This window comes from Mesoplodon mirus (assembly GCF_964341445.2).
Source record: "Mesoplodon mirus genome assembly, chromosome: 3".
NCBI lineage: Eukaryota > Metazoa > Chordata > Mammalia > Artiodactyla > Ziphiidae > Mesoplodon > Mesoplodon mirus.
Window position 1 is genome coordinate 70,905,581 of NC_138978.1, and position 16,825 is coordinate 70,922,405.

Here is a 16,825-nt window from a genome sequence, read left to right on the forward strand (position 1 = left end):
GAGGGAGGAATACTCCCAAACAAGTTCTATCATCACCCTGATACCAAAACCAGACAAAGATATCACAAAGAAAGAAAATTAGACACTAATATCACTGATGAACATAGATGCAAAAACCTCAAAAAAATACTAGCAAACAGAATCCAACAACATATTAAAAGGATCATACACCATGATCATGCACCTGGGATTTATCCCAGGGATGCAAGGATTCTTCAATATAGGTAAGTCAACCAATGTGATAACACCATATTAACAAATTAAAGAATAAAACCAAATGATCATCTGAATTGATGCAGAAAAATCTTTTGACAAAATTCAACACCCATTTATGATAAAAACTCTACAGAAAGTGGGCACAGAGGGAACCTACCTCAACACAATAAAGGCGATATATGACAAACCCACAGCAAAGATCATTCTCAATGGTGAAAAACTGAAAGCATCTGCTCTAAGATCAGGAAAAAGACAAGGATGTCCACTCTCACCACTATTATTCAACATAGTTTTGGAAGTCCTAGCCATGGCAGTCAGAGAAGAAAAAGAAATAAAAGGAATATAAATTGGAAAAGAAGAAGTAAAACTGTCACTGTTTACAGATGACATGATACTATACATAGAAAATCATAAAGATGCCACCAGAAAACCACTAGAGCTAATCAGTGAATTTGGTAAAGTTGCAGGATACAAAATTAATGCACAGAAACATATTGCATTCCCATACACTAACAACGAGAGATCAGAAAATTATGGAAACTATCCCATTTACTATCACAACAAAAAGAATAAAATACCTAGGCATAAACCTACCTAAGGAGGCAAAAGCCCTGTACTCAGAAAAATATAAAACACTGATGAAAGAAACCAACGATGATAAAAACAGATGAAGAGATATACCATGTTCTTGGACTGGAATAATCAATATTGTGAAAATGACTACATTACCCAAAGCAATCTACAGATTCAATGCAATCCCTATCAAATTACCAATGGCATTTTTCACATAATTAGAACAAAAAATTTTACAATTTGTATGGAAACACAAAAGACTCCAAATAGCCAAAGCAATCTTGAGAAAGAAAAATGGAGCTGGAGGAATCAAGCTCCCTGACTTCAGACTATACTACAAATCTACAGTAATCAAGACAGTATGGTACTGACACAAATACAGAAATATAGATCAATGGTACAGGACAGAAAACCCAGAGATAAACCCATGCACATATGGTCACCTAATCTATGACAAAGGAGGCAAGAATATACAATGGAGAAAAGACAGTCTCTTCATAAGTGGTGCTGGGAAAACTGGACAGCTACATGTAAAAGAATGAAATTAGGACACTACCTAATACCATACACAAAAATAAACTCAAAATGGATTAAAGACCTAAATGTAAGAGTTGACACTATAAAACTCTTAGAGGAAAACATAGGCAGAACACTCTATGACATAAATCACAGCAAGATCCTTTTTGACCCACCTCCTAGAGAAATGGAAATAAAAACAAGAATAAACAAATGGGACCTAATGAAACTTAAAAGTTTTTGCACAGCAAAGGAAACCACAAACAAGACAAAAAGACAACCCTCAGAATGGGAGAAAATATTTGCAATCAAAGCAACCGACAAAGGAGTAATCTCCAAAATACACAAACAACTCATGCAGCTCAATATCAAAAAAACAAACAACCCAATCCAAAAATGGGTAGAAGACCTAAACAGACATTTCTCCAAAGAAGACATACAGGTGGCCAAGAGGCATATGAAAAGATGCTCAACATCACTAATTATTAGAGAAATGCAAATCAAAACTACAATGAGGTATCACCTCACACCGGTCAGAATGGCCATCATCAAAAAATCTACAAACAGTAAATGCTGGAGAGGGTGTGGAGAAAAGGGAAGCCTCTTGCACTGTTGGTGGGAATGTAAATTGATACAGCCACTATGGAGAACAGTATGGTGGTTCCTTAAAACACTAAAAATAGAACTACCATATGACCCAGCAATCCCACTACTGGGCATATACCCTGAGAAAACCATAATCCAAAAAGAGTCACGTACCACAATGTTCATTGCAGCACTATTTACAATAGCCAGGACACGGAAGAAACCTAAGTGTCCATAGACAGATGAATGGAAAAAGAAGATGTGGCACATATATACAATGGAATCTTACTCAGCCATAAAAAGAAACGAAATTGAGTTATCTGTAGTGAGGTGGATGGACCTAGAGTCTGTCACACAGAGTGAAGTAAGTCAGAAAGAGAAAAACAAATATCATAAATTAACGCATATACGCGGAATCTAGAAAAATGGTACAGATGAACCTATTTGCAGGGCAGGAATAGAGACACAGACGTAGAGAACGGATGTGTGGACACGGGGGGAAAGGGAGGGTGGGATGAACTGGGAGATTAGGATTGACATATATACACTATCGTGTAAAATAGCTAGCTAGTGGGAACCTGCTGTATAGCACAGGGAGCTTAGCTTGGTGCTCTGTGATGACCTAGATGGGTCGGATGGGTGTTGGGGGGAGGGAGGTCCAAGAGGGAGGGCATATGTGTATACATATAGCTGATTCACTTCGTTGTACGGCAGAAACTAACACAACATTGTAAAGTAGTTATACAACAATTAAAAAAAAAACATAAATTGATAAGTATCCAAGAGTCTGACAATTCGCACTATTGGCAAGGGTATGACAATACCCTTGCCAATAGTATGCGGGCAAATACTATAGATATGAGGACAAAACACTCATATCCTATTTATGGGAATGTGAACTAACATAAACTTTCTAAGAGGGTAATTTGCAACATATATCATTTGAAAATGTACTTATTTTTTGATTTAGCTCATATAAGCATGCAAAAATATGTGTTCAAGGACTTTCACTATAATATTGCCTACATTAGCAAAAATCAAAACCAAAAAGCTAGAAACAAAATCACTATCCATCAGTATTATTTTTTTAACCATGAGTATGGATTATCTTTGTAACATTTTTTATTAAACAGAGACAAAAATGTTTTATTCAAAGCAGATCCTGAAACTAAAATAGAATCCGATTTTCCTTCTATCTCCCTCTGGTGGCAAGTTTTCTCAATCATTACAAGAGTGAAGGGGTATTTCATTTACCTCTGATCATCTAGTCAAGACTAAAATTAATTCAAACTGGAAGGAAAAACATATATATATATACATATATATGTATATATATATACATATTTTCTTTAATTTGAACTACATAACATTTAAAGAAATTTATGTTTTATACTTTCAACTTGGCCCTGGTCAAATTTCATAATTTTCCACTTAAGAAAGTACAATTTATTGAAGTCTCACTCTACTAAGTCTGAGTTAATGTGTAAAATATTGCACAAAACATGAAAACTGCAGTTGTCAAATACTCAGAAGTAATCCTTTTTCACCCTCTATTTTTCAGCTGAGACCTAGGTTGCTGAGATTAGAGAGGGGCTCAGTTAAAGGTTTCCCAGAACAAGGAAGACTTCAATGTGTGTGTAGTATAAGCTAATAGGCTCCTATTCTAAAAGATGAGCCCTTTGGCAATTAGCTGTCTGCACATAGGCAGTTATTCCCTCTTTTAAGAATTCCTATAGAGAGACTAATTGGAAGCGCCCTTAGTTTCCTATAGAGCAAGTTATCCTCTCAAATTGGTGGATCATGGCCTGCCTCCTCATAGTTTTCCCCAATTTAAGTGGTCACTGAAAACGTATCTCCTTATCATGAGCAGCTTTTGTTTAATTCCTTCATAAAATCTCTTAGGAGGCAGTAGCATATAAAAGGTTTTTGTTCCTGAAGAACAAGAAAATGAGTCATGAACCCACGTTGCTATTCTATTTAATCACAGTAACATAAAATAATTTGGCTTCTAAACTTTTCTGTATAACTTGAATTTTCTACAATGATCATTTATTTTTGTAAACAGAAAAAAACAATTAAAAAATAAAAACAAAATGGCCAAAGTAGAGAGTATCTATAAACAAATATTACAGATAAGAAATACAATTACTAGTTTCCATCATTAAAATAACTCTACACTTTATAAAATGCTCCCTTTCACAACAGGATCCCTAATTTATTTTTCCATGTATTTACACATCACCACTTGACAGACACACTGAAGACAAAGGATATTATTAGTTGATGTGATCAATTTAAAATATAGCCAAATGAAGATAATTTCTGTTATAAGATATAAATTTTATTTTCAAGAATTTGATTCACACAAAATTTCTCAGATACACATCTAATGTAAACAACGAGGTATACCTTTATAGAATACACTTACCAAAACCGCCCAGTTGTTTGTATGGCCACTTCTAAAGAACTGTTCCGCTTGATCCTATTAGTCAAATAATAGCAAAAAGCTTAAAAGAAAGTCACATTTCCCAGAATAAAGACTGATAAAGGACAGTTAAGATTCACAGAGTTTTTACAGTTGTAATAACAGTAAGCCATCATTGTGCAAGTTTATAAATATTCTAGTATCTGACCTTATGAAAGACAAAATAGTTTTATTTTGGGGAAGCGGGAAGCTACTGCAAGAGGGGATTTTTGTTTTTAAACATTTTATCTCAAATGCAGTCAGCTCTTCCTCATGCTTCTCATTTTCCATTCAGTCTTCAAGTTGTGAATGACATTTCATTTCTTGATTCACATATATTAATACCCTTCCTGCTGAAATTTCATTCAATATTAGCTCCTACTCTGTGCTGAGTGTTTCCTATTATTTTATTTTAACTCACCAATATATGTGATTAAACACATTCTCTAGCATACTTCCATGTACCATTTTGCTAATCTGTTAAAGTCTGAATTATATTTACCATCATGGAACATTAAAAACCTCAGCATCCAATACCATCTAGACACCTAATGAATATGACTTTTATTATATATTAAAATAATAGTGAATATAAACCATAATGATTTCAGATCTGCCCCTAAACAGTATTAATTACTAGAACAGTCAGACTGCCTGGATTCAAATCTGGACCCTACTACCTACTAGCTGTATAAACTTAGGAAAGCTGCTTAATTTCTCTGTACTTCCATTTCCCCACCTATAAAATGACAACATTACCTGACTCACAGAATGTAGGAATGGTGACTAGAACATAGTAATTGTATAACAAATATTAGCTGTTTTAATTTTCAGCTGTCAAGAAAATTTCAGAAAGAATGAAATAAAAAATTCACTCAGTGTGTGTGCGTCATATATGTGTGTGTGTGTCTGTGTGCGCGCCATATATATATATATATATATATTTCTTTTTAAACTTTCTCAACAGCTGCATAGATGCTAAAGAAAGCAATGTGCTATAGTGGTTTAGGAATTTGAAGATCTGGCTGTGAGAATGGGGTTAAGTCATTTAGCTCTGTAGACTTGATTTTCCTCATGTAGAAATGGGAGTTGACCCGATAACCTCTAATGTCCCTTCCAGCTCCAAAATCCTCACATCATTAAGACTTCAGTGAAAAAATTGAGATGGCAAAACTCTTTTGTGATTGTTTAGACAATATAGACACTGCAAAGTTATTCATTCATTCTACACATAGTTAGTGGAGCACCTATTATGTGCCAGGTACCATGTAATGTACAGTGATGCAAGAAAGTCACTAAGAAGCATGCTGCTTCCTCTCAAGAATCCCAGAGTTCAATAAAGAAGACAAGCATGCAAACACGTTACACTAGTATGTAACATTCATTCATTCATCACATTCATTGGGTACCATGTGCCAGTCCCTGTTCAGTGTTCAGAATACAATGATGGGCAAAAACAGTGCTAGTACTTGCCTCCAAAGAGGTTACTATCCAATTTGATAGACATACATTAAGCAGATAAGGACAAACTACAAATTCTATAAAGGTAAGATATACAGTATCATAAGAGAGTATAATAGGGGGACCCAACCTGATCAGGGAATGGGAAGGGGAAGGGCCGGCAGGGATGTCAGGGAAGGTTTCTCTAGAGAAGTGACATTTGGTTAGGATCCAAAAGATAATGAGAAGAGGGAAGATAATTCCAGACAGAGGGAACATGAGCCCTAACAGCAGAAGGAAGCTTAAAAATTTCTAGAAACTGAAAGATTAGCATAACTAGAAGTTTGAAAAAGAGAGAGAGGGAGAGAGAACTGGAGGTGTAGGCAGGAGCCAAAGAATGCAAGGCCTTGTTTATGGGTCATAATCAAGATTTAGTTCTTTATCCTTAAAGCAGCATTGAGGTATATACGGGTGACATAATCAGATTTGCATATTTAAAAGTTACTCTGGCTGCAGCTTGGAGAACAGACTGGAAAGAAAAAAGAATGACTTGAGCCAGACCAATTAGGCAGCTATTGTCCTCTTAGTGAAAGATGATGTAATAATAGAGTACAAAGCATACATGGGTTATAAGACAGGAGTGCTACACTAGCTAAGCACACAAATTACAACAGTAAAGGCAAAAGTAAAGGATAGGGAAAGATTCTACAGAGGTTAGCTTTTACTGCATTTAGTAAATAAGCAAACAGAAGAAACTGGAGGAATGAAACATGGTAACGTAAAAAAGCACAACTGTGTAACTACAAAAAAGAGTAATGGTATCCAAAATGAAGTATACAAAATAACCTACTACAATAAATAAGGAAAATAGAACTTCTATTTAAGTTTACATTATCTAAACAATATGCTTTATAAATAGAATATATAAATTAGCAATAATTCATGAATAGAAAGAGGGAGTGCATGCTCTCTTTTTTAACTGGTAGGGATGTGTATTCAAAAAGTTTTGAGCCGGTGGTCTAAGCTCAAGGTCTGAGATGGTGGGGAGAATGGGGTCCTATATGAAGACTGGAAAGTCTCTGCTTAGAGACCAGATCATGATGTTTAGACTTTATTCTGTATGCAATGAAAAAAATACTGAAAAGATTCAATCAGAAGAATAACCTGATCAGGTTTACATTTGATGAAGACTAAAGTAAGGGAGTTTGGAAGCCTGGAGGAAAAAAGATAAAGTTATTGCAATAATCTAAGCAAGAAATGACCAGGGCCTGCATTAAGCCTGTCGAACTGGACAGGTGAAAGCAATCTTAAAAGTTCAGAACATAGGGCTTCCCTGGTGGCGCAGTGGTTGAGAGTCCGCCTGCCGATGCAGGGGATACGGGTTCGTGCCCCGGTCCGGGAGGATCCCATATGCCGCGGAGCGGCTGGGCCCGTGAGCCATGGCCGCTGAGCCTGCGCGTCCGGAGCCTGTGCTCCGCAACGGGAGGGGCCGCAACAGTGAGAGGCCCGCGTACCGAAAAAAAAAAAAAAAAAAAAGTTCAGAACATAGAATTTAGTGATGATTAAAATGTGAAATAAAGAGGAGTTAATTTTTAAAAACCCTAGGTTTCTAGCTTAGGAGCAACCCCATAGGAGGTGGGGTAGGCAGAATATAAAACTTTGGACACAAATTTTCAACTGTCTGCTGACTATCTGGGCCCCTAAGCCAGCTGGATATTCTGAAAAATGATGCTAGAGATGTAGGCTGCAGAACTGAACGAAAGTATTATCAGAGTACAGTGGATAGTAAAAGCTTTGTAACGCGCCAGAACGTAGTGTGAGCCAAAAATAAAACACCGTATCCCTCTGACTCCTATTAAAGGAGAGCGTTATAGTTTGGTAGCAGGGAAAAGTAAGTGCGGCACTCATGCGCTGACCTTTCACCTGCTAGGGACTGCACGCTCATCGGAGCAAAGGATCAGGCCCTCCCCCGCCGCCCAGGACTTGATTCTTTTCATTCACCGTTCTAAAAGTCTGAAACAGACGGACACTGTCCTATCCCGTCCCCTGCGACACCCTCCCCACAGCCCAGTCAGCCTAGGAAGAGGCTGGTGGGTGACTCCAGAAGGCTTCCCTCGGCGGCTGTGTATCGGACATCTGCTGGGCGCTGACAGCCAGGCCACAGCTGTCCCCCCAGGGCCCTGTCGCTCAGAGGGCCTGCCTCCTACCTCGATCTGACTAGCCGCCAAGCTGCCGAAGGGCAAGAGCAATAACCCTACCAGGGTAGTGAAACCCTGGCCGAGAAAAGAGGTGTCGACCATGTTTGCCGGCTTCCGCCTCGCGCACCTGGAGGGGCGGAGCGAGTGCCGTAAAGCAGCGCGGGGCAGGGTTTTCGTAGTTTTGTTTTGGTTTTTTTTTTTTCTTTGCGACTCCTGCCCCGCCTCCTGGCCCCTCGCCCGCCTTTAGAATCCTGCGCTTCCGTAGACCTTGAGTTTCCTGGGTAACTGGGGCACGGTGGACGAAGGACGTGGATACTTTATCTTTATGCTGCTTCCTAATCTTCATAAATTTAACATTTAATGGTAACATGGAATTCTTATGCCTCAGCCAAAGTAATTGCCCTTCTTTGGGGCAATACAAAGTCTCAACGTTTTACTATTAAAATAATATTGTAAAGAGTATCTTTGGGTATTGGCTTTTTACACTTGCGAGTTACTTTCTTTGGATAATTTTCCTGGAGTGGGAATGTTGAGTCAAAGGATACAAAAGTTTTCGTGGCTATGAATGATGTTGCTCTCCAAAGTGTACAAATCTACAGTGCCATCAAAATACGCAACCTAAGACCAAATTATACCATTTTTTTCTAAATTCCTTGGGATAAAATGTTACCTCAAGGTTGTTATACTTCTGATCCTTTAATTACTATCAGGATCTGATGTCTTGTTTTATAAAATATCTGTACGCCCTCTGATGTAAATTTTATGTTCATAGCTTTGTTTTACATATGAGTTTGAATGATATCTTTATAAAGAAGTGACATTGACCCCAGCCATATTTTATGCTATTGCTTTCCCAGTCTCTTGTCTCTCTTTCCATTTTGTTTCTCTTGCTTTTGCACTTTTTGATATCTTTAATGTTAGGTAGTCAAATTTCAGGCTTTCCCTTGTGAAGATAAGAAAGTTAACACACTACCACCATGTCTTGTACCTGAATGCCTCAAGTTCATTTAGGTCTCAGATCAAAAATTTTATTTTCTTTTAATTTTATATTTAACTCTTCAACTATCTGGAATATATTTTGCTATATTCTATAAGATGTTTTAATATGTTGACTACTGCTGCATAACAAACCACCCAAAACTTTGTGGTGTGTCCACACCCAGAGACACAAGGATGTAAAAACAGGGAGACATGATTCTGTGGGAGCCATTGCTATAATGATCTACCAGTACTTTTATCAAAATTGGTATTTAATTATCCAGTATAATTTTCTACATAATGCTTACCTTTTTTATTGACTCATGATAGCTCTTGTATTAAATTCTTATAAGAAATAGAATATTTCTAGACTCTGTTCTCTTCAATTAAAATAGGTGTCTAGTTTGGGGCCAGAACCATGTTTTTTTAAAAAATATTTATTTATTTTTATTTTTGGCTGCGTCAGATCTTAGGTACAGCACATGGGATCTTTCATTGAGGGGTGCGGGCTTCTCTCTAGTTGTGGTGCACAGACTCCAGAGCACGTGGGCTCTGTAGTTGCAGCACACAGGCTCTCTAGTTGTGGCGTGGGCTCAATAGCTGCAGCTCACAGCCTCAGTTGCCTCACAGCATGTGGGATCCCAGTTCCCCAACCAGGATTGAACTCACGTCCCCTGCATTGGAAGGCGGACTCTCAACCACTGGAACACCAGGGAAGTCCCCCCATGTTATTTTAATTATTGTTGCTTTTAATATGTTTTCATATTTGGCCTTAGGGCTAACCATTTCAGTACACTTCATTTTTCATGAAATTCTTTGATGACTTTGCCTGGTAATTTTCCCACTGAATTTTATAGTACTTCTTTCAATTTATTTTAAAAAATATACTATTTGGGTTTTTTCAATGGAGTTATGAAATATCTGTTAATAAATTTGAGAGAAGCTGACATTTTTATCATATTTAGTCTCTCATTCAGGAATATGGTAGTTTCATTTATTTGTGGTTCCTTTTTTAAATTTCTCAGTAAAACTCCTAAGTCAGAGGTCACTAAATTAAGCTACTTCATAAGCATTTTTAACATTTGTTGTTATTCTTAATGGATGTCCTTTTCATTATATAGAAAATATATATATAAATGATTATAAATAATATCTATAATATTATGTATTCTGTTCAGTTATTGTTGGGATGCAGGTCATATTTTGTGTCCAACTGCTTTTTCATTATTTTAATAAGAATTATTTAATTATCTTAATATTCAAAATTATTTAAAACTTTTGTTTGACAAATTGTTTTGACTTTCCTAGTTTTACAGTAATGTTATCTGCAAATTATCTTTTTGTCTCTTCCTTTCCAGTATTATTTCTGGTATTGTATCTTGTATCAATATTTCATTTTCATGGCTTATGTTATGGCTTAATATTAATTAATATATTAATTGCAGAAGATTTTCTTGTTTCATTTTAATTTTTTTTTTTTTTTTTTTTTTTTTTTTTGCGGTATGCGGGCCTCTCACTGTTGTGGCCTCCCCCGTTGCGGAGCACAGGCTCCGGACGCGCAGGCCCAGCGGCCATGGCTCACGGGCCCAGCCGCTCCGCGGCATATGGGATCCTCCCAGACCGGGGCACGAACCCGTATCCCCTGCATCGGCAGGCGGACTCTCAACCACTGCGCCACCAGGGAGGCCCTCATTTTAATTTTAAAAGAATGGCTTTAGCACTTTTCCATTAAGTCTGTCATTAGCTCTTGGATTTGAGTAATACTCATTGTTATGTGAAAGAAGTAGACTTCTATTTCTCTTTTTTCATTGAACCACTGATTTTCAAGTATGGGGTGGCCAGCTTCAGACCTTAATGTAGGACACATGAGCACTTTTAAACACTACTCAAAGTGGGAAATAATAATTTTTTAATCTGTTAATATGTGAAATAGCATAGTTTAAAATTTGGTTAGAATTGTTAACGATACTCAGATACAGAGAACAGATTGGTGGTGCCAGAGGCAGAGGGCAGAGGGTGGGCAAAAGGAGTGAAGGCATTCAAAATGTATAAACTTCCACTTAAATAAATCCTGGGAATGGTGACTGTAATTAACAATACTGTATTGTATATTTGAAAGTTGTTAAGAGAATAGATCTTGAAAATTGGTAAGAGAATAGATCTTAAAAGTTCTCGTCGGGCTTCCCTGGTGGCACAGTAGTTAAGAATCCTCCTGCCAATACAGGGGACACGGTTCAAGCCCTGGTCCAGGAAGATTCCACATTCCGCAGGGCAGATAAGCCCGTGCACCACAACTGCTGAACCTGCGGTCTAGAGCCCGTGAGCCACAACTACTGAGCCCATGTGCCTAGAACCCTTGCTCCACAACAAGAGAAGCCACTGCAATGAGAAGCCCGCGCCATCGCAGGGAAGAGTAGCCCCCCACTCGCCGCAACTAGAGAAAGCCTGCACGCAGCAATGAAAACCCAACACAGCCAAAAATTAATTAAGTAATTAATTTTTTTCAAAAGTTTGCATCACAAGAAAAAAATTGTAACTATGTGATGATGGATGTTAACCAGACTTATTGTGGCAGTCATTTTGCAGTATATGCATATATCAAATCATTATGTTGTACACCTAAAACTGATACAATATTTATGTCATTGTATCTCAATCTTTTTAACAAAAGTTGTTAACCAGAGTCTGCATTGAGACTACAATTCAATTCAGTTATTCATTAAATGAATAATTGACTTAGCAACTAAAAGAGAAAACAAGCATTTGATTATCAGATCAAAATTACACACATCTATACACGTGTATTCATGGCTTCTCTAGTAAAGTTTTTATGCCTGAGCCTCACAGTAAGTAGACCATGAGGTCTATCCATGCTGGGTTTTCAAATAGACTTTTTTTAAAATTGACGTATAGTTGATTAACAGTATTATATTAGTTTCAGGTGCACAGCATAGTGAATCAGCATTTTTACAGATTATACTCCATTAAAAGTTATTACAAAACAATGGCTATAATTCCCTATACTATACAATATATCCTTGTTGCTTATGTATTTTGTACGTAGAGGTTTGTATCTCTTAATCCCTTACCCCTGATTTGCCCCTCCTCTCTTTCCTCTCCCCTCTGGTAACCACTAACTTCTTTTCTATATCTGTGAGCCTGTTTCTCATTTTGCTATATACATTTGTTTGTATTGGCTTGGCCAAAAAGTTCATTTGGGTTTTTCCATAAGATGTTATGGAAAACCTGAATGAACTTTTTTGGCCAACCCAAATATCATTTTTTAGATTCCACATATAAGTAGTATGTAAGTAGTATACAGTATTTGTCTTTCTCTATCTGATGTACTCACTAAGCATAATATTCTCTAGGTCCATTCACATTGCTACAAATGTCAGAGTTTCATTCATTTTACGGCTGAGTAGTATTCCATTGTGTGTGTTTGTGTGTGTGTGTGTGTGTGTGTATACACATATATGTATATATGTCATATCTTCTTTATCCATTTGTCTATTTCTGGGCACTTGGGTTACTTCCATAACTCAGCTATTGTAATAGTGATGCTATGAACATTAGGGTGTGTGTGTCTTTTTGAATTAGCATTTTCGTCTATCCGTGCTGTTTTCACTATTGTTCTTCAATCAAACAATAAATCAGATTGACTCTATTGATTCTCGTGTTGGATCAGTGTTTATTTTTGCTCTCTCCTCTTACCTACACCCTATCATATCTTCTTTTTCATTCTCTTTTTCTCTCTTCTCTTTTGTGCACCAAGAACACCATTGTGCTATTCATTCGCTCAGTGGATATTTATAACACCAGTTATGTACCAAGCATTGTGCTAGTCACAGGCAACAGAAGAGAGAGCAAAAACTGAGCAAGTCTCTGCGCTCATGGAGCTTACAGTCCAGGGGAGAAAGACATTAATAGAAGCATTTAAGCAAATGTAAAAGTCTAACAGGAGAGTTCCTAGTAGGGGACCCAAACCTTATAAGAAAAAACCAGGTTAGGTTTCCCTGAGGAAATTGAACTGAAATTAATGAGTTACTGAGGCAAAGATGGAGGGGAGGGAAAAGCTTTCAAAGCAGAGGAAATAGCTCTTGCAAAGAACCTATGGAAGCTTGCCTTATTAGAGGAGCTTTTTAATCACTCATAACATTGTGCTTGCAGTTCAAGAACAAAAGAGAGTGCTGTAAGATGAAACTGCATTGCTAAGCAGGTGCCCGCTCCCTTCAAATCCTTGAGGGTCAGGTTCATGGAAAGCTTCAGAATGGTAAAGATCATGCTGGCTCCAAAGAGGAGAATGGCTGCAGGTGGAGCTTGGGGAAGCTGCTGTTACAGTTCAGGCAACGGTAGCTTGGACTATAGTGGTAAGAGTAAAGATGATGAAAAATGGAGAGAACCAGTAAGAATTTTAAGATTATAACCAACAGAACATGATGATAGATTATATTTAGGAAGTAGGAGAGAGGACAATTTTAAAGATGACTTTTGGATATTTGACTCATACAACTAAATGCATAGTAGTGTCTTTTTTTTAAACATAAGACTCACAGGAGTAGACCAGGTTTAGGACTCATATACAAGTGAGGTCTGGCTTAAACATTTGCCCAGAGCAATTTGGAAGACAGACTTGCATTAACTTATTATAAGAAGTACTTCTGTGACTACTAAATAAATTTTGTTAGAAAATGAAGTGAGTGGAAAGGATAAGTTTAATCAGGGTCAGAACATGGCCCCTGAGAGAGATTTTGCAAAGTGGTTTATACTATACAGTTTAATTGCTACAGGCAAATCTGTTTGCTACAACGATCAACACCACAAGTATTTGCTGAAAACATTTCACATCCAACAGTCAAAATATTTCTTTGGGCAAGATAATACTCAACAAAATTATATACAGATATTAGATACATAATAAAATACATATGGAAAAAATCAATTAAAATGAAGCAAAAACATTTCTTTCCAGTATATATATATCATTTTCTAGTACTGTTTTTTAAATTTTGCACCATCTTAAATTCCATTTCAGTTTGGCCTCAAATACTTTTCTTCCCCCCTTCCAGTGAGCCATTTAATAACAGTTTGTTTTTTGTTTTTATTAGATTCCATATATATGTGTTAGCATACGGTATTTGTTTTTCTCTTTCTGACTTCACTCTGTATGACAGACTCTAGGTCCATCCACCTCACTACAAATAACTCAAATTTCATTTCTTTTTATGGCTGAGTAATATTCCATTGTATTTATGTGCCACATCTTTTTTATCCATTCATTTGTCAATGGACACTTAGGTTACTTCCATGTCCTGGCTATTGTAAATAGAGCTGCAATGAACATTGTGGTACATGACTCTTTTTGAATTTTATAGCTGTTTCACTTTGTTATACAGCAGAAGCTAACACAATCTTGTAAAGCAATTATACTCCAATAAGATGTTAAAAAAAAAATACATGGTGTTATGGGGATGGATGGTGGTGATGGCTGCACAACAATGTGAAAGTATTTAATACCACTGAACTGTACACTTAAAAATGGTAGATTTTATATTATGTTTAACACAATTTAAAAAAGGAAGAAAAGAACATATGGTAGACCTAGGTTTTATATTTCTTGTGAACCCAATCAGGAACTAGAATATAGCCTAGAATATAGTCCTACACATATAATATATCCTTAGAAAATACTTAGTAGTAATTTGATAATTATTAGCATCATGATTTAAATTAGTAGATATAGTACAGGAACGAATTTTATTCTGTATGTGACTTGCTTTTCATATGATGGTATACAATTACTTTTGTTTACTTCTCACCAACCTTCTTGTACCTTGCAATTTGGAGTTTTAGTCCTCAGCATTAAAATGTTTTTGGTATTTCTTCCTGTTCCAGGACAAAAGTCAGAAAAATAAAAGGTATATGTTTCAAAACATAGAAATAAAAAAATACTAGTTTGTGAGGCTATAATCAGTTTCCAACTCATGACCTTCTCATTAACTTCAGAACTAACGCAGAATAACATTGCTTCAGTGCAAGAGTAGAGCAAATGCCCTTCAAAGTCTCATTTTTGGAAATCCTGTGTTGTCATGAAAATGCCATTATGACCTGGACAGAAAGTCATGTTGAATACTTTAGTGATGTAAAACTTGATATCTTATTAGTAGTGTAATGCTCCCTTGTCAATCAAGAAGCCACTGGTTCTGTTGGTACAAAGACAATTGATAGAGTTTAGTTCTCCGTGAGCTAAGAATTTCCTACAAGTGCAACTGATTTTATTCAGTTGATTTTTATTCAGTTGTTTATTGCTTTTATTCGTTAAGCATCTTTTGAGACTATGGAGTCCCAAGGACATTTAATAAATACTTTAATTATACCATGTTTAGTAAAGTGTGGGACATTCTGAAAGCCTCTCTTAGGAAGATATTGGAATGGTGTGGAGGGGAGGGAGGAGTTGTGTGTTTTATAGAAAGTTGCTAGAAGAGTACTGTTGTAGGCAAAATAATGGCTCCCTAGAGCCTGTGAATGTGTTTACCTAAAGTGACAAAAGGGACTTGCAAATATGATTAAGAATCTTGAAAAAAAAGAAGAGAGAATCTTGAGTTGGGGAGATTATATTGAATTATCTGGGTTGGCCCTTTATAGTCACAGGGGTCCTTATAAGAAGAAGGCAAGAGGGTCAGAGAAGAAAAGGAGATGTGATGACAGAGACATTAGTCAGAGTGATGAAGGGCCACCAGCCGAGGAATGTGAGTAGTTTCACAAGAAGCTGGCAAAGGCAAGAAAATGGATTCTCCCCCAGTACCTGCAAAAGAAACTCAGCTCTACCAACTCATTTTGGACTTCTGACCTCCAGAACTAGAAGATGATAAACTTGATTGTTTTAAGCCACTGAGTTCGTGGTAATTTGTTACAGCAGCAATAGGAAACTACTATAGGTACTTAAACTGTGAACAGCCGTTATTGTCCTATGGAGATCTGAGAATGAAGATTGGGGTCTTAGAGGGCTTTTACTCTCCATTCTTCACACTTTTTTGTTTTATTATGGATTTATATAGCATCTTTAATAAAAATAAATAATCATTAAAAGAGAAACTAGATAATATTAAGTGAAATAAATTGTATATGGAATAATCTCTCAACCATGTAAAAAATTAGATGAAAATAAGAAGGAAGCTTACTAAAATGTTAGCAGTTTTCAGTCCTGGATATTGAGATTGTGGATGTTCAATATTCATGTACCTGTTCATTCACTCAATAGTGAATGAACTGTTGAACAGTGAATATTTTTTTAAAATATTCTTTTTTTAAATTTATTTGGCTGCATTGGGTCTTCATTGCTGCACGCGGGTTTTCTCTAGTTGCGGTGATCGAGGCCTACTCTTCATTATGGTGCACGGGCTTCTCATTGCAGTGGCTTCTCTTGTTGTGGAGCACAGGCTCTAGGGGCATGGGCCTCAGTAGTGGTGGCATGTGGGCTCAGGAGTTGTGGCTCACGGGCTCTAGAGTGCAGGCTTAGTAGTTGTGGCTCAGGGGCTTATTTGCTCTGTGGCATGTGGGATCTTCCCAGACCAGGGCTCGCACCCATGTCCCCTCCATTGGCAGGCGGATTCTTAACTACTGCACCACCAGGGAAGTCCCTCAACAGTTATTCATTTATCTGTGCTGGAGAATGTGCTAGGAGCTGAGATTGCAGATGGGAATAAAATAGAGATGACCCCTGCCCTCGTGGAATTTAGACGTAGTAGGGAACAGACAATTACACAAATTATTAATTATATTTTGAGAAGTTCAACAAAGGAGAAGTACAGGTGATGTCATCATGTCCTAGGGCAGGCTAACCTAGTCAGGGGAT

At 37.1% G+C, this 16,825-nt stretch overlaps 1 protein-coding gene across 3 annotated transcripts in view; it reads right to left on the minus strand.

Moving 5' to 3' along the window:
* The window catches only part of PIGK (phosphatidylinositol glycan anchor biosynthesis class K), a 140,692-nt gene extending 132,033 nt beyond the window's left edge, over positions 1-8,659 (minus strand). The window contains exons 1-2 of one of the 3 annotated variants that reach the window (XM_082612774.1): positions 8,002-8,491; positions 4,319-4,372 (exon numbers count right to left, since the gene is read on the minus strand). In XM_082612774.1, coding sequence (XP_082468900.1) covers positions 4,319-4,372; positions 8,002-8,094 — 147 coding nt within the window. In that variant the 5' untranslated portion in view covers positions 8,095-8,491. Of the gene's footprint in view, positions 1-4,318; positions 4,373-8,001 lie in introns of all 3 variants that reach the window. The other 2 variants (XM_082612772.1, XM_082612773.1) reach the window with 2 other exon arrangements.
* Positions 8,660-16,825: the final 8,166 nt, after the last annotated feature.